General features: G+C 40.2%; 1 protein-coding gene across 1 annotated transcript in view; it reads right to left on the bottom strand.

Annotated features, from left to right (window-relative positions):
* Window positions 1-21,562, bottom strand: part of LOC109914406 (poly (ADP-ribose) polymerase family, member 8) — a 41,138-nt gene that overhangs the window by 5,104 nt on the left and 14,472 nt on the right. Inside the window, exons 3-9 of the mRNA XM_048595955.1 lie at window positions 20,182-20,265; window positions 14,023-14,135; window positions 11,847-11,919; window positions 10,324-10,393; window positions 7,988-8,061; window positions 5,740-5,809; window positions 2,243-2,327 (exon numbers count right to left, since the gene is read on the bottom strand). Of these exons, the coding sequence (XP_048451912.1) occupies window positions 2,243-2,327; window positions 5,740-5,809; window positions 7,988-8,061; window positions 10,324-10,393; window positions 11,847-11,919; window positions 14,023-14,135; window positions 20,182-20,265 (569 nt within the window). The remainder of the gene's footprint in view (window positions 1-2,242; window positions 2,328-5,739; window positions 5,810-7,987; window positions 8,062-10,323; window positions 10,394-11,846; window positions 11,920-14,022; window positions 14,136-20,181; window positions 20,266-21,562) is intronic.

The following is a 21,562-nucleotide window of genomic DNA, read 5'->3' as shown; positions in this document are numbered from 1 at the left end:
AGCATCTGTGGAGAGAAATCAGAACTAATGTTTCAAGTCCAGTGACCCTTCTCCCGAACTGACAGTAGCTAGGACAAGGTTTTTATACAGAAGACAGGGGGAGTTGGGAGAATAAACGAGAGGTAGAAAGAGAGACCAAAGAGAGAGAAAAACAGTTGGACAGACAAAGGAGTGGTTTAAGGTCAGTCTATTCTGAAGAAGGATCACTGGACCTGAAACGGTAACTCTGATTTTTCTCCATAGATGCTGCCAGACCTGCTGAGATTTTCTAACAATTTCTGATTTTGTAAACTTATGAAAGGACAGCCTGCATGGATCCAGAAAGGGAGGTAAAAATTAAAAACAGTGATGACATGACTGATTCAGTGCGGAGTATGCTGAGGGATTGTGATGCATATCACTAAATAGCAGAACAGGGTTGGGGTCCCTGACTGTGACGTGCTAGGATGGATACAAAAGCAGGATCTCAAAAATAGCAAACTCTTGGTTGCTCCTGGTTCCACATCTAGGAAGATGGAGTATATGAATGTGTGGCTAGAAATATGGGGAACATCGTTAGTTTCATGGGACATTAAGACATTGATAGTTGGTCCGTACAAGCTGATGGGTTAAAGCTGAAAAGAATTGGGATCTAATGTCCTCACAGGGTGGTTTGCTCATTCTGTTATGGAAGATTTACGTGAACTTGGTCGAGGGACATGGACCAAGATGTAAGATTAGAATGTAGAAACAAGTGATTGCAGTCTTGCTGGAGACATACAAGGTACCTGTATCGCATCATTTCAGGAAGCCCATTGTGACTTGTGTCATCAGGTGCTTAACAGGTCAGCAATGGGTCTTCCCGGGATCAGGGAGCCCGAGGGCAGAATGTGGTCTTTCGAGAGCTGCTGGTCAATCAGAGTTATTTTGAACCTAGCAAGCACCTCTGGCAGGAAGCATTGCAGCTGGTGCTACACCAAATGAAGGCCTTAAACTGAGGAGGGAAACAGACATAGCTGAGTGACAGCATCCTGTTTAGTGGTGAACACCACTCGTGTTGCTGCTGCACACGCAAAACTCTGAAGTGGACTGGGTAGTTTTCAGGACCAGAAGTGATGGCCTTTGGCCCGTATATGAGTTTGTGTGATTTGCACTGAGAAATGATCTCATTATTGTCCCACAGGATGGTTTTATTGCACCCTATTTTAGCATCAAACTTTCATGGTGAACATATGGTGGTTTATTTGGTTAAGTCCAATATTATAATGCATGGAACTGTAAGAATTCAAACACATCTCTTGAGCTAAGAAGCAAGGGCTAAGAATCTCAAAGGTTGGAGCAACAGGTAAAGCTAGATGTTTCTCGCTGTTACTATGCTGCAACAACATGATTTGTGTTCACCACTAGCAGGATGCTACCATCAAGCTAAAACAATGTTCTATTTATCATACAAATGATTAATAAGGGATATGAATTTCAGTACTGAGTAATGCTAGATATATCGCTCACACCTCCTAAAGAGCAGATCATATCAAGGGACACATCATGTCAGTTGTCCTCAACAAGCAAGGTTCTGACTATATCCAACAAGCCCATGCCTACAATATTTGCTAAATAATTCTGAGTGGGCAAATAATTATATGGACAACCAATTTTGGATTGTTATTCAAGCACATAGTGTGGTACACTTTCACATACTGGAAGATACATATATCAATACACAGGGTCCTGTTCTTTGCAGACAGAACAACATGTACACACTCTCTACCTGGTTCAACTCAACAACATAGGTGATAGCCATCCTCTGGCTTCATTCCTCAGGCAATGCCTTCATTAAAGTTGACCTGCCTCAATTATATTTTTTAGAATTTAAAAGAAAGCTTGTCAAATAACTGTCAGTCATTAACAAAGTGGTGTCTTTTCCATGGCAATGCCTCTACCAATTAGAGTGTATTTACCAACCAATTGGAACTCTCTTCTCACAGTATAGGTTTTATTTCCCATTTATATTAGTCTTGCAAATTGTTTTGATGAGTGTAAGATGAAAGGTTTTGACAACATGAGTCCTTTTTCAATAATACTCAAGTTCTATACAGGTATTACCAAATAAGTATTTAAATACTAGAGTTGTTGGTTTTTCAAGGCAACCAACTTCTATCAATTAATTTGCAATACATCTAATCATGGAGTGAGGGAAACACCAATAATAGAAAGCTTTTTATTCACATTACATCATTGAGAAGTGAAATCTAACAGCACTTACACAAAAAAGAATCTTGTGCAGACATGATCTGTTTGTGGAACTACCCAAATTTCTCCATGTTTGTGCAAATCTGGTGAAGTAATCACTGCAAAAAGAAATATTTCAAAAAATTAAAAATCAACACAGTAAATTCAGAATTATCTCTTCTTTCTTGATTATTTTCCTTTTGTTTTTAACTTCAATTCTGCTTCTCTTTCCTCATTTTTTGAAAATAGGTGTATGAATATTTTCATCTCTCATCCTTAGCTTGAATGGCCACTTTTCAAATGCACTATAACAGAGCTGCATGGTCATTTGACCTTGTGGGACTTTTTCCATTTCTTCGCCCACTTCAGGGCTCTCACCTCTTTCAGTGTGATGGTGATGAAATGTAGATTTCCCCCTTTACCATACAACCATAGTCAAGAGGCAAAGTTTTACTTCCTTGATATATACCACAAGTATATTTCTTTTGTTACAATGATTTCTTCATTAAATAAATTAAAATGACAAGTAGCTAGAAACCCAGGGTCATACTGCAGGCCTAAATTGGCTACAAGCTTTGAAGCAGTGGGCAGCCAATCCAACCCTGAGTTTCCAATTCCTTGTCATTTTATTTCTCCACCTTATATCCACTCTGACTTTTCTGACCACGGCCTGCTACAGTGTTTCTAAGAAGATCAAGGCAAGTTTGAAGAACAGCATTTCGCCTTTCAACTCAGCACATACAGACTTCAAAACTCACCATGGAGTACTAGATTCTTAGCTCATAAGCTCTGCTTCTGTCTTGTTCTATTTGTATTTTTCTTTCTCATTTTTGCCATATTTCTGACAGATGGTTTCTGTGTGTTTTTTCAGGTCTTATCTGAACACATCCTCTGTTTCTTTTCTATACCCATCTTTACCTTTTCGACTATGACATCTTTTGTTCTTTAATCTCTCCTGACCTCCAGCCTATCACAGACCTTCCCTATTATTCATTATGTTTTCTCCTCACTTCCATTGGTTCAAAACAATATATTTCTCACCTTCTTTAGTTCCAATGAATGGCATCTTGAACTGAACAGCGTTTATTTCGAGACAAAGTGTGGAGGAAGGTCTAATAGTGGAAGGGGCTTCTGTATAGGGTTGGGTCAGGTTTTCTTGTGCGGTGACATGCTTCTCAGCTCAATACATTAACGTGTGGGTAAAATGACATATTTTATGGCAGGAAGTCCTAAGGCCTACCAGGACCTTCTGGTTTCCAATGTCCTGTGCCATATTTAACAGGCAGCTAGACAGAACTTTACTCTCTGAAAGCGAGGAATGTCACTCAACATGTGCTCATTGTCAGGGCTGAGTGGGAGCAATGTCACAGACCAGGCAAAAAAGGTGGTGTTATACTTTAGTGATGCCTTCTTAGAGCTTCTGCTGAAGGCTGTCTAGATGTCGGAAGTTCTTTTCCATATAGATGGCAATAAGAAGCCAGCCTGACTGACAAAGGCTATAGAAGTTAGAGCACATGGGCAGTTGAAGAGAACCAATGCCACAAGAGGATGCCTGATCAGTTGGGCCTTGCTAGGGTAAGTACTACCATCCACTCAATGTTTCATGCTCCTTTCAGTCAGTTAATATTGTAAGTTCACCACTCCAGAAGGTTGTAGCTCGGGAGGTCGTGTGCCACACAACTCCATCATATGTTTCACTTGTAATTAATGTCTGCCTCTTCTTTGCTGTTACTAATTTAGCAATACTGTCCCTCACACATCTGCCAGGGTTCACACTTCAAACATAAAAATGCTAAAACTGTCAGCAACCCGGGCACCCTCAGGTCCGTGACCATTCATCACAACTAGGAGAATGTACCCATTCGAGAACTGTTCACCAATGTTTTGAGACAGAGACACAGCCACAAAAGAATACCTTTTCAGTGATTCCCACTTTTAGATTTTAGCTTGCCTGCCCCAGTCAGGTTTGCTGGATTCAGCCAGTAAGACTGACTCACTTGGGCAAACTCATCAGCCTGGTCAGGCTTCACCCCTTACATTGAAAGCATTTAACACCAGCAAGTCAGACTGAAACTTTCCATAAGCTGATCAACATGGAGAGGCTTCACCCCCAATACTAAAAGTTTGAACAAAGAAATGCTTTGCTCACGGAGGAGTCAAGTAACTCAGGAAGTCTGGACCTTGGAGGAAGGAGTGTACCCTGACAGGTACACGTCCATACATATAGTTGTGTTTTTGAAGACATGTTTCCCATTTTTGGCTAACAAGATTGTACCCGTGAATGGTGTGTTAATCACCACGGCGCTACGGTCAGTTTGCTCATCCTCCCTGTGGAACCTACTCTCATCCACATGGGGAACAAGAATCTCAAACTTGACAGATAAGCCCAAGGGCTGAGGCTCCTTCAGCACTACCTCCTGGATCTCTCTACCTACCTCGCTCATAGTCACACCCTCCTTTCCCTGACCACTGACTGAATTTGAGGTAGTTAATCTAAGGGGTGTGACTGCCTACCTAAAACAGTGCCTTGGTAACTCAGCTCTACCATGAATTGTCAGTGTTCAAAGCTCTGACTCGAGCTCATCAGCTGTGAGCCAGAGTTCCTCAAGCAACCAACACTTGAGATGAACTGAGATCCACAGCTGGCAATGTGGACTGTCCATATTGGCTTTGAGCACCAAGGTGATACGCTAATGGTGGAACTGAGGATCAGGGAAACAACAGATCATGTAAAAGATACCTTCTCCTGAACCCATGTCAGTTTCTGGCTTATTCAGGGAGCGAATGCACATTGGTATCATAGTCAAGCAGCCTTTTAAAAATCAAAACAGATACTTGGTTCTTCTTACTCCTCTTTCTCTCTCTCCTTCAATTTTCAGACAGAAGCTCCCACCTTGGCTCTTGGGACAGTTGATCTCTGAAGCCGAGGTGGCCAGCCATTGACCCACTAGCACTAGGTTGGTGGGGGGTGCGGTGGGCATTGTGAATCCATTCTCTGCCATTAATTGGTGTGACCCAGCAAAAATTCTCAATGGGCAGTTTCTGAAATATGCCAAGCAGAATTAAGATCTGGAACTGAGCTGCTGGCCAGTTTTCTAACCCTGAATTGAAAGATCTCCCCCAAGTGTAGGAATGGGATGCAAGAAAATATCTTAATTGAGTAATTGTACATATGAGATAAATGACTGGTTTCTTCTCTTATTCTGTGACACCAATGAGCAACAAGAAGAAACTGAGGTATATGGTTCAGTTTTACAATGTGGCAAATGATGAGTCATAAATGGATTAGGTTAATTTAGACTCTAAGCTATAAAGTGATGAATGTTCTTTTGCATCAAAAGGTTCATCTAAAAATGCTCTTCCATCACTTTTGTTCCTTCTGAAAAGGAGCAAAACTGAATCAGCTGCCCATATTAGAATGGCTCTCAATTAAGAAGTAAGTCTGTATGTTCCGACATAAAATGAACTGTTTTCTTTTCACATTTTTTCACATGCTTTGGAAAGTAATGGAGTCACTAATGGAGGACGTACCTTCACATAAGGCTATACACTTTAGGTTACGACTTTGCAAAAACTGGGGTTGCTGTCCTTTTTTCTGTGACTGAAAAAAATGAGTTAATTTACATAAAGTGATTTCATTTCAACTCTTCACGAGACAAGCTTTTAAATTTGAAATCTAAACTATCCACACATATAATCAATTGCTGATAATGAATATTATGAGGAGAATCAAATCTGAATGATTGCCAGCTTCACATTATGCTACAATCTATATGCAAAATGAGAGAAACAGGAGATTGGTGCCAGGACTGTGCTGAGGAAACAGGGGGAGAGAAAAAGCAAAGCTCAAGGGGAGTATTAATGGGGAGATGAGTGAGAAAGAGTCTCAACAGTGGCTATGGATGGAAAGGTCATTGAAGGGCAGTGTTGTAGGATTGGGCAGGGAAGATGATCTGACTACATTGTACCAGGAGTGATGGTGAGTGGAAAATATATTATTACACAGCCCACATAGTTGCATTGAAGTTGGCAAAATACTGCTTAGTGGCTTGGAATATATGCAGAAAGATGTGGGTCTCCTGTTCAGCTCATTTTTAAATTGTGGGGAGCTAACAAGCAAGGTCTGAATTATTCCCAGACCAAAGAAGCAAAACCAGATGGGACAGTCAAGCAACTGTATGCAGTTCTGGTCACCTCATTGTAAGAAGGATGTGACTGCATTGGAGGGAGATTCATTCAAATGTTGCCCTAGTTGGAACAGTTTACCCAAGGAGACGGGCTGGATAGTCTTATGTTTTTCTTTAGCGCAGAGAAGGCTGAGAGGGAACCTGATTAAGGTGTATAAAAGTAAGACGGGCATGGACAGGATGGAATAGGAAGCAGCTATTCCTTTTGGTTGAAGTATCACTAATGATGGGGCATAATTTTAAGGTGAAAGGCAGGCAGTTTAAAGGGTATGGGAGGAAAAATTATTTCACCCAGCAGGTGGTAGGAATCTGGAATGCACTGTCTGGGAGGGTAGTAGAAACCTCACAGCCTTTAAAAAGAGATAACAAGGTGTAGAGCTGGATGAACACAGCAGGCCAGGCAGCATCAGAGGAGCAGGAAAGCTGATGTTTTGGGTCTGGACCCTTCCAGTCTAGTAATTTGCTACTTGAGTCAGGTAGTCCCCAGTACATCAAGTCCTGCTGATAGCTTACTAACTATGCAGCTTCATCAATGGGGCTAATGCTTTCGCTGGAATTTCTTGGCAGTATGCAGAAAGTATGCTATGAAAATACACAAGGAAGTTGGTTGAATGAGTGTGCAAAAATCTGGCACGTAGATTGCAATTTGGGAAGGTGTCAAGTTGTTGACTTTGGCAAGAAGAATAAAAAAGCAAATTTTTTTCCTAAACAGTGAACAACTGCAGAATTATGAGATGCAGAGGGATTTACGTATTCTGGTGCACGATCACAAAAGATTAGTATGCACGTAATCAAAAGGCTATCCTTTATTATGGCAAGAACTGAACTTAAATGTAAGGATGTTATGCTTCAGTTATGTAGAACTTTGGTGAGACCACGTCTTGATACTTTTCAGTTTTGGGCTCCTTATTTAAGGATGTAAATGCATTAGAGGCAGTTCAGAGGAAGTTCACTAGATTGATACCGGGAATGATTGGGTTGCCTTATGGGGAAAGGTTGGATAGGCCAGAGTTTCTACTGGAGTCTAGAAGAGAGAGGAGTGACTTGAGTTAAGTATCTAAGATCCTGAATGATCTTATCAATGTAAAGGATGTTTCCCCTGTGAATCACTCCACAGACAGGCACTGTTTTAAAGTTAGGCGTTTCCTGTTCAGGACAGAGGTGAGGAAAAATATTGCTCTCTCAGAAGCTTGACAGACTTTGGAACGCTCTGCCTGAGAAGAGGATTGTTCACGGCAGAAGTGGATAAATTCTTTCTAAGCAGGAGAGTTGACGATTATCAGGATAAATGGGAATGTGGAACTCAAATCACAAACAAATCAGCCATGATATTCTTAAATGGAGGAGCAGTCTCGAGGGGCCATAATGTCTCCTGCGGCTCCTGTTTCCTAAATTGCTATGTTCATAACTTAGTTGCTTCTGCTGGCTGAATGGCCTTCTCTCTGTTGTCACCATTCTGGGTGTTTCCAGACCTGGCTGACCAAATTAATAAATTTGCCACTTGGTAGATCATGAAGCTAGTTTCTTGACTTATGGTGAACACCAAGTGCAGATACTGCAAAACAGGAATCATCCCACCATCAGTACAGTACCTGTAAAGTGGCTGCTTTATTGTTTGAAGGCTGTTCATCCTTGGCTGCCACCTTCTGCTGCTTTTTATTCATCCCTAAAAGGTAATTATAAACATCATTAACTATATCGCAGTGATTAGAAATGACCTTTCAGTCAATCACAATGTGTTAAAATACTGTAATATATCTAAATATAATTTAAGTTTAAAAAAAAAGCATTGTGTGAACAAATTAATAAAGAGTGGCACCTTCAACATTGAACTATCCCAGTCCTATATCCAGTTTCCTTTTTGACTTGTTTATATTATTTAGTGAATTGTGTAACAATAGGAATAAAAAGCACATGATCCATTGCCATGAACATGCAAACAAAAGCTGCTGCTTTCCCTAATATTGAGGCAAAGATTGTCAGGTACCGGTAATAGGAGAGCTCACTCCTACTTGGTAAAGCTGAATTTGCTGTGGGAAGATTAGAAATAATGAACTTGAGCTAATTGCCAGCAGTGGCTGGATTTTCATTTTCTATTATTGCAGTCAGTCACTGCTAAGGAAACGTTTTTAGTCTCTGACAGAGCTGCCATTGCTTTGTTTACTTTCTAGCATTGCATTCGATACTGCTTTTGCCATCAGCAGTAACAATGTGAAATATCTCATTCGCTATGTGTATGTTCTACATTTTAACCCACTGTTATTGTTAATTGTTAATTGAGCAATTGACAGACTTAACCTTTCTGGGGAGGTACTTTGCCCACCATCAGGTCACTGAGGGACAGCGATCCCTCTTACCAAGGGGTACCTATCAATCAGAGGTGAGCAAATCTTTTCGAACTGCAGTGCCACCACTGTTGCCAAACTTGCACCCGTGCCACAGGTGAGTGATGGCAGGAGAGGCTTTGTGCAGAGGGAAGTCATTGGGGAGCAAGTGTAGAGAGGTACAGAGGAGCAGACAAGGGAAAGAGGTTGGGTCTCAACTGATGCTAGATCATGGATCACCCCCTATCAAAGAGGTGTCCAGTAGACACACTGCACAATGAGTCACTCCTGAGAGCCCAGGGAAGGCATAATCAGTCATTTTAAATGATCATTAATTGGCCATATACAATTACAATTGACAGGGGGCAGGAAAACTATCAATAATCCTTCTCACCATGGACCTAAGTGGGGTGGAGGTGGGAACATAGAACAATAAAGCTATTACTCCGCCCTCTACGTCATATTGAAGTCCAAAGCCTAAAACTCCTGCCTCATTGGTTGTCCTCATTTGAATATGAGCTATTAGAAAGAGGCTATTAGTGGGCAGCATGGTGGCTCAGTGGTTAGCACTGCTGTCTTGCAGCGCCATGGACCAAGGTTCAATTCCACCCTTAGGCGACTGGAGTTTGCACATTCTCCCCGTGTCTGCGTGGGTTTCCTTTGGGTGCTCTGGTTTCCTCCCACAGTCCAAAGATGTGCAGGCCAGGTGGACTGGCAATGGGGAATACAGGGATAGGGTGGGATGATCTTCACAGGGTTCGTGTGGATTCGATGGGCTGAATGGTTTGCTTCCACACTGTAGGGATTCCATAATTCTAGTGCTCTATGAAATCAGATAACTCACTGAAAGTTTTATTCATTTTCAAAATGGAGAAATTGGGATTGAGGCCTCAACGGAACAAGATGGTTAGAATTTCAAACAGCACTTTATGCAGCCCCCTTACACAAGGCATTGCTAGAATGCTTTAAAATGACCCTTGTCTCAGTTTGTGTTATACTACCATCGCTGTTAACATGCTTTATGAGTGCACACATTCACCTTATGTTTCTCTGGGCATTGGGTGTCGACACGTAACCTATTTGAGGCTGCTCCCTTCTTACTAGGCCACCTCTCTACATGGTCTCTAGCACTCCTACTTCACCCTTAACCAAAAGTAAGGCTCTCTTATTCTGTTTGTGCTTATTCTTATTTACGCAGCTTACTGAAAACAGCTCTTATAGTGACATACTCCTATTACATTACAGGCTTCTCTCTGCTTTGTGCTTCTGCTTTGTTCTGCTCTGCTAATGTCAGAGTGACATCAATTACATCTTCATCAGTTGCTTATCTCTCAATGCAATAGAGCACTGTCTAGTTATTTCTAGGAGGCTCTGGCTGCATTCTCTAAACTACTGCCTTCAGTGGCCACTCAGATTGCTGCTGTCACAGTCCCTCACATTTCTACAAGATTTCACGTAACTTGTTATGAAAAAATCTTGAAGAAAAACTAGTGAGTAAAAGATTTGAGGGCCTTTTTGAAAAGGTCCTGGCACTTGTTTAAAGTAATGGCAATTGTAGTTAACGCTCAAAACATTAAATGATGATAAAGATAAAATATACTTGCCTGAGTAACCAAAAGAAATACTTGACAATGGGCTAAGATAGATGCCATTCCCGTACACTGCACCATGAAGCTACAGAAAGTGGAGGAGTAAAAGAAAGGCAAGTGAGTAGTTACATGAACACATAGTTACATAAGCCAGAACGTTCTTGTCCTGGAGGTAATGGTTGTGAAGGTGGGCACTTCAGATTTCTGAGAAGGTCTTGGTGCTCTCTAAACTGCCTGATTGGTAGAAAATATGATGGGCCGTGCTCTGGAAAGTCAGGCTGGCTGTCTTGTCATATCTTCAACAAGCACGTGAGACAGTAAATGAAAATGGAAGTTTTCACTCACAGAATCTACAGGCCATTTAGGCAATATACTTTACAGATTAAACTGATTAATCTACCTGGAAACAACAAGGGTCCTCATAAAAAATACAGAACTTTGTTTAGAAGGGTGCAAATCTCAATGAAATGTCCTGTTGCAAGAACAGTGTGTGGTGCAAGGAGAACAGAACATGGCTCATTTAGCTCTCTTGCATCCCTAAACAGAGAAAATATTCTGCGAAATACATTGATAGGTTTCCTTCAAGGGTGTGGAATGATATTTTGTCTTCCTGACTGACTACAGCTGACCACAGTGAATTCAGTTTTTTGGAGTGTTTTGGTTGGGGTGGGGAAGGAAGAGGTATTGCATCATACCATTGATTCCAAACCAAACAGACCCAAACCTTTAAGACAGTTACATGACATATAAAAAGTACCTGCTTTGCCTGCAGACACCATCTAGATATAATGCAGTCAATGTAGTGTTTTCAGTCAGTTATGTGTATGTAATATTCAGTAATATCAGAAAGGACAGAATCCAGACCGTGTGTGTTAATTCATGTTGTTAAAATCTTCAAAGTAACTGTCGCACCAAAACGGTGTGGTACATGTTATGTGGCCAAACATACAGAAAAGCACAAAGTGTGTCACGATGGCAACTAGTAGGCAGTACTGGGAGTCATGACAGCTAGTCAGTGACAACATGTGGACACTACAAGTGACACGGTGCCAGAAGCATGGCTGTTGTAAACAGTCTTTTCTCTACTAGTCATCCATCAATCTGCCTGAAGTCTGAGCTGAAGTTACAACTGCAAGCTGTTTTCATGAGGTTATCAATGGAGCAATGCAACTTGTGATTCACAAATCATAAGCTCTCTCTTTCTCTCTGTTGGTTGATGCATGATTCACATATTTGAAACAGTGAGCACCATTAAACTTGACATCAAAATCTAGGTCAATTATGTTAATGTTGTTAACGCTTAAATTGGGTTTATCATATTTCATTAGATCAAAGTTTTGCAAAGAGGTATTACATCATGTTGGGGAGAAACACTTAAAGTGAACACTCAGGCACAGATTCTGCGAAATTTCCAATAATTAAAACTAACGGATGAAAAATTATCCAATGAATGGCTGCAATTATCCATCCCGGTGTTACACATCAGGTTACAGAACCGTCCCTATTAGCTATGCTATTTTTGCTCTGCCTGATCTTACCTGTAATCGCGTATTTGATGCAACAATTAAACCATTCCTTAAAATGGAGTGCCAGTTCTCTATATGTGAGCCACTAGAAATAAAACATAAAACAGTTTGAGTATCTGAAAAAAAACTGTTTATTTTGCTTATGATGCATAATCTTTGCAGGGTCCCTCATTGCTTCTCTCTTTCTGTGTTCGAGTGTACAACATAACAGTTTATTGAAGTGAAGTTTAAGGTGTGCCCTCATGGTAAAGGTTATATGACTATGGCTGACCAGAACAGACATTTATACGATTATATTTCAATCCAAACATACCCCCTTTTATATAAAGACAAGGAAATAAGAAATGGGCAGCACAGTGGCTCAGTGGTTAGCACTGCTGCTTCACAGCGCCAGGGACCCGGGTTTGATTCCACCCTCGGGCGACTGTCTGTTTGGAGTGTGCACATTCTCCCTATGTCTGTGTGGGTTTCCTCTGGGTGCTCCAGTTTCCTCTCAAAGTCCAAAGATGTGCAGCTAGGTGGATTGGCCATGCTAAATTGCCCACAGTGTTCAGGGATGTGTAGATTAGGTGGGTTATAGGGGGATGGGAGTGGGCAGGATGCTCTGAGGGTGGGTGTGGACTTGTTGGGCCGAAGGGCCTGTTTCCACACTGCAGGGATTCTATGATCATGTGTAAGATCTGGTCTCTTCTGCCATGAATTTTTTTCCAGTATTCTCATCATTTACCATAGCTTTGACAAAGACATTTTCTTTGGTAAAGTATTCATTTAGGGCCTCAGGTATGCCTTCTGTCTCCAACCAATAGATGACTGTTTTGACCTTTAATTGGCCGCAGGGACCTTCTTCAAATCTGTTTTAAATGTGAATGGGCCTACCGAGGACTTTATTTTGCGTTTCCTTTAATATTAATCACCAAGTTATTTTTGTGGTGTCTGTGTGCCCCCCTTAGTTCATCATGTTTACTTCTCATATGGTTACAGCACAGCTCAACGCCATTTGGCTGCTTCTGTTTGTGTTTTTACCTTTGTACGTTTTATATTCTCCCTTGAATTATGACACTGACCTCTGTTATATCTGTCTTTGACTCTAATTTACCTGAGCCAGGTGCTCCTCACCCGCACCGCTCCAAGATTATGCTTCCTGAGATAAGTACTGCTTTTACAGGTCAGTTCTTCCCCAGCTCCATCACTAATCTAAAATGCAGACAGTCTTGTGATGCAATAGGTGGCATCCCTATCTCTCTTGGTTCAAGTTGCTTCCCAGGCCTTGGTGGCTAAGGAAGGTCCATTCACGACGTGGCCAAACACGTTGAGTGTCTACTTGTAAATCCTTCCAATATACATTGTTGATAAAAGCAAAGTGAGTCCTGGTCAGCCAAAGAGGGAAAGAAATTAAGAGCCACAGTCATCCTGATTCTTAGCTCCAAGCAACAACATGCATGTAGAAGTTTATAGCAATTCAAACTTATTGGGTTTGGGGTTGGGGGGGTGGTGGTGGTGGGTGGTTGGGGCTCGGCCGATTCGACAAATGGATCAGATTAGTGCAACACCGCAGCGTTTGATTCATTTTCTGCCCGTAGTGGAGTTGGGAAATGCCTCAGTGAGATTGCAGTCTTGTAGATCAGACCAGTCTTCAGGCAGGGAACTCAAGAATAACAATTGACCTAAAATCTATGGTACAATGATCATTACAACTGAGATGCTCTGCAAATGTGATGTGATATTCTCCACATGAACCATTTCCTTCCCAAAATTTGATCCAGAAAAATCTTCATTCTCATTGGGCAAGCAAATTCTCCCAAAGAGAATTCAGATTTTTTTCCCTCTCCGCCCTTCACAGAATCATGTCCCAGTTAATATTGTGTGCCTGCAATAGGCAGAAATTGTTCTTGCAACTTTCAGTAACTGATTTGTAAATCAACTTCTTTATCATCTTCCTACACTATTTGGTGGCCGATAAAATATACCAAGTAGTTTAATAACTCCTTTATTATTTCTGAACTCTAAACAAATAGATCCTGCCTTTCATCTCTCAAAGACGTTTCCTCATTCCAATTCTATTCAAAAATAAAAGGTGGTAATGAAACATCATTTACACACATTCAAGCAAACACAAAGAAGGCATTTCCATTTTTTACTATGATTGATATGATTCATATCTTTAGAGATTTATAGAATGGGAACTTACTGAAATGCAAAAGTGCTCCCATAAAGTTTCTTTGCTGCCCTGAAATTGGATTCTTTGGCCGGTGGACTGCTGAGGAGCAGAAACTGGTGTGGAGTGTGCATGAACTTTAGTTGCTACATGAAAAAGTAAGATGACAGGCATTATTACAATCTTATAAATACATTAGCTCTCTGCCAATATGTTCCTATGCTCACATGGAGACACCACTATAAGATGTTACATTTATGGTTCATAGTGCAGAGCCCTGAACATAAATGATGCGCTGGCCTGGCAGCTGTCAGATAAAGAATGCTGTATGGACAGCACTTAAAGCCTCACCAATTCATTTAGCACAAAGAATTAATTGGGAAACTCAGTGACATTGAACCTACTATACTGCAGAATATGTCGCTGTAATTTTAGGGTGTCTTAATGGTATTAAGTAACTTACTATGTAAATGTATGGAGTTATTCAAGAATACAACAAACCAAAAAAAAATGCAGATGTTAAGAAAGTACAACTGAAAAAGTGGAATTAATACTGAAAGGAAGGAAGAAAGAAAGCTGTACTCTGTGACACCATTGAGGGGATAAACAAGGAGGCAGGGCAGAGAAAATGGTGTTTACATAATTCCACTCTAAAAAGAGACACAAACAGATAGAGTGATAAGTTTCACAGTGTGGAGTTGGAGGAGCACAGCAGGCCAGGCAGCATCCAAGGAGCAGGAAAACTGACGTTTCGGGTCTCCTTCAGAAATGGGGGAGGGGGAAAGAGCTGGGAAATAGAGCGAGGAGGGGTGGGGTTGGGGAAGGTAGGTGGGACGGTGATAGGTGAGTGCAGGTTGGTAGTGGTGGGGATTGGTCAGTGAGTTGGGAGGAGCGGATAGGTGGGAGAGGAGATGGACAGGTTGTGTCAGGTTAAGGAGGCAGGGATGAGAGGGAGAGTTGGTCTTGGGATGAGGCCGGGTGGGCAGATTTTGAAACTGGTATCCACATTGAGATCATTGGGTCGTAGGCTCCCAAGGCAGAATATGAATATGACTCCTCCAGTTTCCGGGTGGCGTCATTGGACACTTTTAGCACAAACTAGAGTGATAGGTAGACTGAATCATTGACTTTGCCAGGTTGGAGGGCTCTACTTTGTGTAACATCAGCTTCAATTCATAGAATCGTAGAGGCCAAGCAGTTCATCATATCCATGCTGCCTCTCTGCAAAAGCAGTTCTACTATCCCACTTCCTATAGCCTTGCAACTTCTCTCGCTTCAGGTAATGATCCAATTTCACTTTGAAAGTCAGGACGGCCTTTGCCTCCATCACACTGTCAGGCAATTGATACTAGATATGAACTTTAAGTATGGTCCCTGTATTTAAAAAAGGATTTACTTGTATTAGGGAGAGTACAGTGAAGACTCACTAGGCTGGCCCTAGAAAGAGAAAACTGTAATATGAGGAGAGGCTGATCTTATTGAGATATGTAATATTATGAAGGGGTTTAACACTGAGACATTGTTCCTCATGACTGGGGAATCTAAAACAAAGAGCATAGTTTGAAGACAAAGGATTGATTATTTAGGACTGAGATGAAGAGCAATTTCTTCACTCAATGAATGTCACATCACCTCGCAGGCCAGGAACCCTGGCACTATGATGTTGTGGGCAGCAGAAAGTCAGCTCAAAGAACAAGATGATGTCTATGCCTTCTTCTGGAAGAGGAACACTGAAGTAGAACACCAAATGAAGGGTATTTAGAATGGTCAACAAATGCTGGCCTTGTCAGCGATGCTCATAGCTGATGTAAAAATGAACAATATCCTCATCAGCCATCACTGTTAACTGATCAAAAAGTGAATCAACTCAGTTAAACACGATTTGTCCTCAACAAATCTATCCTTGCTTTACTTCAGTAGTTCACATCTGTCCAAGTGTTTTTAAAAATAATTTTGTCCCTGATAACTGAATCTAAAATCTTTCGTACCAAAGGTTAATCTGACTGATCTGTAATTCATTATTTTAAATTTTCATTATTTTAAGTTTTCATTATTTTTTGACCAAGAGTGTAATATTTGCATATCTGGCACATGCATGATTCTACTGTACTATCTAAGGAAGATTTTGAGATGATTGTCAGTGCCTTGTAATTTCCACCTTTACGTTCTTCTTTACCTTCAGATCTGGTCCTGGTGACATATCAATTTTGAGAACAGCCGACCTTATAATACCCCTCTTGATTCATTTTTAGCCCATTCAACTACCTCCTTTTTCACTGCACCTTTGGCAACCTCTTCTCCTAAAGGCTGATGCAAGCTACTCTTTAAATACAAAATTCTGTGGATACTGTAAACTTAAATAAAAATAGAAAACACTGGAAACAGTCAGCAGCTCTGGCAGCACCTGTAGAGGGAGAAACAGGATTACCATTTCAGGTCATGAATTTTTGATAAAAGTTTCCCTCTCCACCGATGGTAACAGACCTTCCAAGTGTTTCCAGCAATTTTCATTTTATTACTCATTTAAATAACGCGGGCACTCCCTCTACCTCCATGTATGGTTCACTTTTTGATCCCTAATATGTCCCACTCCTGCTTTTGCTATCCATTTGTTATTTAACTGCCTGTAGAAGGCATTTAGATGCCATATTAAGCTAATTGCCAGTCACCTCAGAAACTTTCATTTTGCTTCTTTTTTTTTGCTTTTCTCTTTTCTCCTCACCCTAGTTGTTATATGCATTACAGACTTGATGACTATGTACCCTTTACTGCTTCATCTTCCTCTCTGTCTCTTTCATTATTTAGTGAATTCTGGTTTTGCTTGTCCTTCCTTTCTACCTTCAGGGAATTTACTTCAATTGAACATGAACTTCCTGTTCTTTAAATGTAGAGGCAATAATCCATCTTCTCCTATTCAAAATGTCCTTGCTATCTTCCATGTCAGACTCTTGATGCTGCTGTCTTTCCATTTTCAACACAATTGGGCAGTATATGGCACACCTGTCTGACATTTCAAAACTTAGAAGTGATAACCTGACATTTACAAATTATCTGACAGTTAAGTATCTCATTAGCTGCTTGATAAGCAGTAAAATATAATTTCTGGAGATGAATCATATTTTAACTGCTATTAATGGAGTCACATTCTGAGACAAAGTATGTTGCAGACAGTCCAGCATTTCTTTTAGTTATTCATTCATTGCCACATGAAAGACATTTCTTCATTTTATTTTTGAGTGGGAAAATAAAGAAACATTTTCCTTTGATGCAATAGAAAGTTAGCCTGAACCCAAAAGGGTTTAAAGTATAGAATTTGATACTGAAGTTATATAAATTTTTCCATCTTTGATCGTTGCATTTCTTTCTAGCTAACTGTGACTGCCATTAATGTGTATGCACATTGCCAATAATGACAGGAATAATGATCATGAGAACAAAATACAAGAGAAAAGGAGTTAAAAAATCACAATTTTCTAACTGTTGGGAGTTCTTTATCTTAGAAAATGCATTAGTTGCAACTTATAAAATCTAAGGCCTGGAGCTTCTGTTTGATTGCTCAAGATTTTTCACTACAATTTGCTCGATATTAATCAGATCAAGGCAAATTATCACAACATTTCAAATATAAATTGTGTTCAGCACAATTTGAGATTTCAGCTTCCACAATCTTCAGCACTTGCTTTAAAAACAGTGTGTCAAAGTCAGTCCCCACCCATCAAACTGGCTACGGCCCCAGAAGTAATTCATCACTATTAGGAGTTTCTAGCTAGCCAGCTTCATTTACATGTTCAAGGAGAAACCAAAAGTTAGGCTGCAGATTTTGGGCTCGATGACACTAAATGGTATATTTTCAAATGTAGCGAATTATTTCATTTTAAACTTAATGAAAAATTTACTACTGAAACTCAATGTAACTAGAGTTTATATTTCTCTATTTATGAACATAGCTTCAGCAACTTAAAGCTGAATTACTCTCAGGTGATGGGTCAATAGAGTGATTTAAAATTCTTATCTTTTGTGATAATTACATTTTCATATTCATTAAATTTCACCAATCTAACACCCTAAAATACACCAAGGAATATTTTTAAAAGCAACATTTAAAAATGAAGTATTTTAAAGCATAGTCCGATTGCATTGGAATTTGATAAATTAGTTTGAACAGAAACTTGAGTGGAACAAAGAATTTTCAAACCAGGCACAATTTGCTTCAGAATTGACAATGACAGCTAAAGTTGAACTCCCACTCTCACCTGCCAATTCATCATTTTTCTTAAAACCAAACTATTATCTAGCAGTTTGAATGATTTCATTTAATCAAGTAACAAGGAGGAGTTTTTTGCAACATTTAAATTGAATTACACAATTTTAAGAGCAGATTGCACCACTTAAGTAAAAGATGTAAATAGAGGTCAGCTGAGATCGAATGGGGTAGAATTTCACATCTTGTACATAAGCTAGATGTCCTCAAACAAACAATTACAAACCATTTTAGATTTTCACTTGATTTTTGTCTAAATAAAATCGTGCCGTGATTCAGCATGATGCCTCACTGACATTCACAGCACCATTAATGCTTTATTTCGCACCATTTACATCTTTGTCACTGACCAGAAGCTTAACTGGATCAACTAATCTAGAATTATCAGTAAAAAAGTGAATACTGTGTGGTAAGCGGCTCAGCCTATAGCTTTTAAAATATTTTGACCAGAAAAGTAATTCAAGTGAGGAATGTGTTCAATACTCAGCACTCTCTAGGTTGGCTGCAGCTGTGCCAATGTATAAAGTGCTAGCTAATTATCTAGGATAAAGAACATTGCTTGCTGGTAATTGCTGCCATTGTACTCAATATCTGTCTGCAATGTCCCTTCTATCAATTTGGCCAAGTGTGGCATCAAGGAACCCTTACAGAATTGAAATCAGGGGAAATTAATGGAAAAAGTCCACACTGGTTACAGCCACCTAGCAGAAAGGGAGATAGTTGTGGTTTTGTTGACTGTCAGTCATCTCAGTCCAAGAACTACAGGAAATCCTCAGGTTAGGCCCAACAGTCTTTAACTGCTGCATCAATGACCTTCCCTCCTTCAAAAACAGGAAGATGTACTAAGAATTGCACAATGTTCAGTGCTATTCTAACTCATAAAATATTGAGGCAGTCTGCGTCCATAAGCAGCAAGGCCTGTTGAGTTTGTTCCAGCAATTTCTGTTCTTGCTCAATGAAAACATGGCTCATCTGGTAATCCTCAACTCCACTTACCTGTCTTTGCCCATAACTGCTGCCGTTATACAGGGCCTTAGTGCGCAGCTTTGGTCTCCTAGTCTGAGGAAGGACATTCTTGCTATTGAGGGAGTCCAGTGAAGGTTCACCAGACTGATTCCCAGTTTGGCAAGACTGACATATGAAGAAAGACTGGATCGACTGGAGCTTGTACTCATTGGAGTTTAGAAGAATAAGAGTGGAATCTCACAGAAACATATAAAATCCTGACGGGACTGGACAGGCTAGATGCAGGAAAAATGTTCCTGATGTTGGGGGATGTCCAGAACAGTACTTTGAGCATACAGACTACAATATGATTGAGAATGCCATTTACCACCACCTTCAAGAGCAGGCAAACATGGGAAATTAATGTTGGATTTGTCAGAGATACTTACATTCCATGAATGAATTATGGTGGCTCAGTGGTTAGCACTGCTGCCTCAGAGCGCCAGGGACCCGGGTTTGATTCCAGCCTCAGGTGACTGTCTGTGTGGAGTTTGCATGTTCTCCCCGTGTCTGTGTGGGCTTCCTCTGGGTGCCCTGGTTTCCTCCCACAGTCCAAAGATGTGCAGGCTAGGTGGATTGGCTATGCTAAAATGCACATATTGTCTAGGGTAGGGGGCAGAGTCTGGGTGGGATGCTCTTTGAAAGGTCAGTGTGGACTCGATGGGCTGAATCGCCTGCTTCCACACTGTAGGGATTCTGTGGTAACTAAATGGGTATCATGCTCCTATGGCTACTGAACTGTGGATATCTATCAGTGCAATGCTCCTTTCCCGGCATGCTCTACGCATTATATGGCTCAGCACATATCGTTAAAAGTCAACAGGGAATGGTATAATGGTTGATATCTGTATTTACAGGTCTGCAAACAAAATTATTTTCTTGCATATGCATGCATTTTGTCTTGGGTACCATATTAAGTCACTTACCCTGTTTGCAGGTAATTTTACAATATGGGATCTGTTGCTGGAAATTATCCTGGTTAAAACAGAAACAATGTGTAATTTTGCATTCTTGATTTTAAAAAAAAAGCAATCAGCTATTTCAATAAGATAATAAAGAAAGACAAATGATTAACAGGCCTTCTGGCTATCAGTGGAAAATAAAACAATAGCACCTTGTTGAGCAAAACAAAGTGATTTTTCCATGCGACTATAATATCAGAACCAGTGCTCATAAAGGAAAAATACGCAAAAACATAAACAGGAATATGCTCCATGGAGATAAGGCAATGTGTCTCTGTTGGAGCTGCCTATTTTTAAGAGACACAAAATGGCCGGAACTTAAAGAAAAGCCCGATTGAACTGCCTACTTTCAAGGGGCACAAAATAGGCGAAATTTAAAAAGCTTATCTCAACAAAAAAAAAACAATGGTGCCTTTGAGAAAGGAGTTATTCCAAGGCAAAAGAAAGCATTATCTGAATGACAAGGTTACAAAGAATGCAAAGACAGCGATAAAGAAGATTAAGAAAACATTTGGATGATTGGCAACAAAATGAAATTGTAACTCAAAAACTTTGAAAAATCACTACAATAAGTAATTAATTCTTGTCTCATTGAGGATGTGTTCAGCCATAAAAAAACAGCAGCGAAAGTTATCCTACAGAAATTAGTTCTCTCTTTGAAACTATTTACAATATTAATAAATTCCAGTTAAAGATTCTTTAAATAATCACAGAGATAATAATTATAAAACATTAAAGAGATGCCTGGCATATTTTGTCTGATTAGCTAAAATGTTAACAATATAAATAATTATTAAAGTTATAAATATTATTAATATTATGAGTTTTAATAACAGAATTAACTTTTTATATAAAAAGGATAACGGAATTTGACAGGACATAGCCAGTACAATGGACAATAGAATTCAAGCAGTCCTTAGCAATAAGCATGACCGAAAGAGGTCAGCCAGTAATTTTGGAATGCAACAAACAAAGATCCCAAGGCCTAGAGATTACAATAATTGTTAAACATCATATTAAAAACTAAGGGCCTAGGGCTGTCAGTAGGAATGTCCATCATTGATCAGGTGATTTACAAGACTGGCACCACAGAAGGGAAGGGGAGGGGAGGGTACAGTAACCACATTGTGCTTGATCATTGTAACACAAAATGTATAAAAATACTATCAGAGATAGTAGGAACTGCAGATGCCGGAGAATCCGAGACAACAAGGTGCAGGGCTGGATGAACACAGCAGGCCAAGCAGCATCATAGGAGCAGAGAGGCTGACGTTTCGGGCCTAGACCCTTCATCAGAAAAGGGGGAGGGGAAGGGGGTTTTGAAATAAATAGGGAGAGAGTGGGA

Source organism: Rhincodon typus, chromosome 1 (assembly GCF_021869965.1).
Source record: "Rhincodon typus isolate 14 chromosome 1, sRhiTyp1.1, whole genome shotgun sequence".
Taxonomy (NCBI): domain Eukaryota; kingdom Metazoa; phylum Chordata; class Chondrichthyes; order Orectolobiformes; family Rhincodontidae; genus Rhincodon; species Rhincodon typus.
The sequence above is the reverse complement of the archived record's forward strand: the minus strand, read 5'-3'. Positions and strand labels throughout refer to the sequence as shown.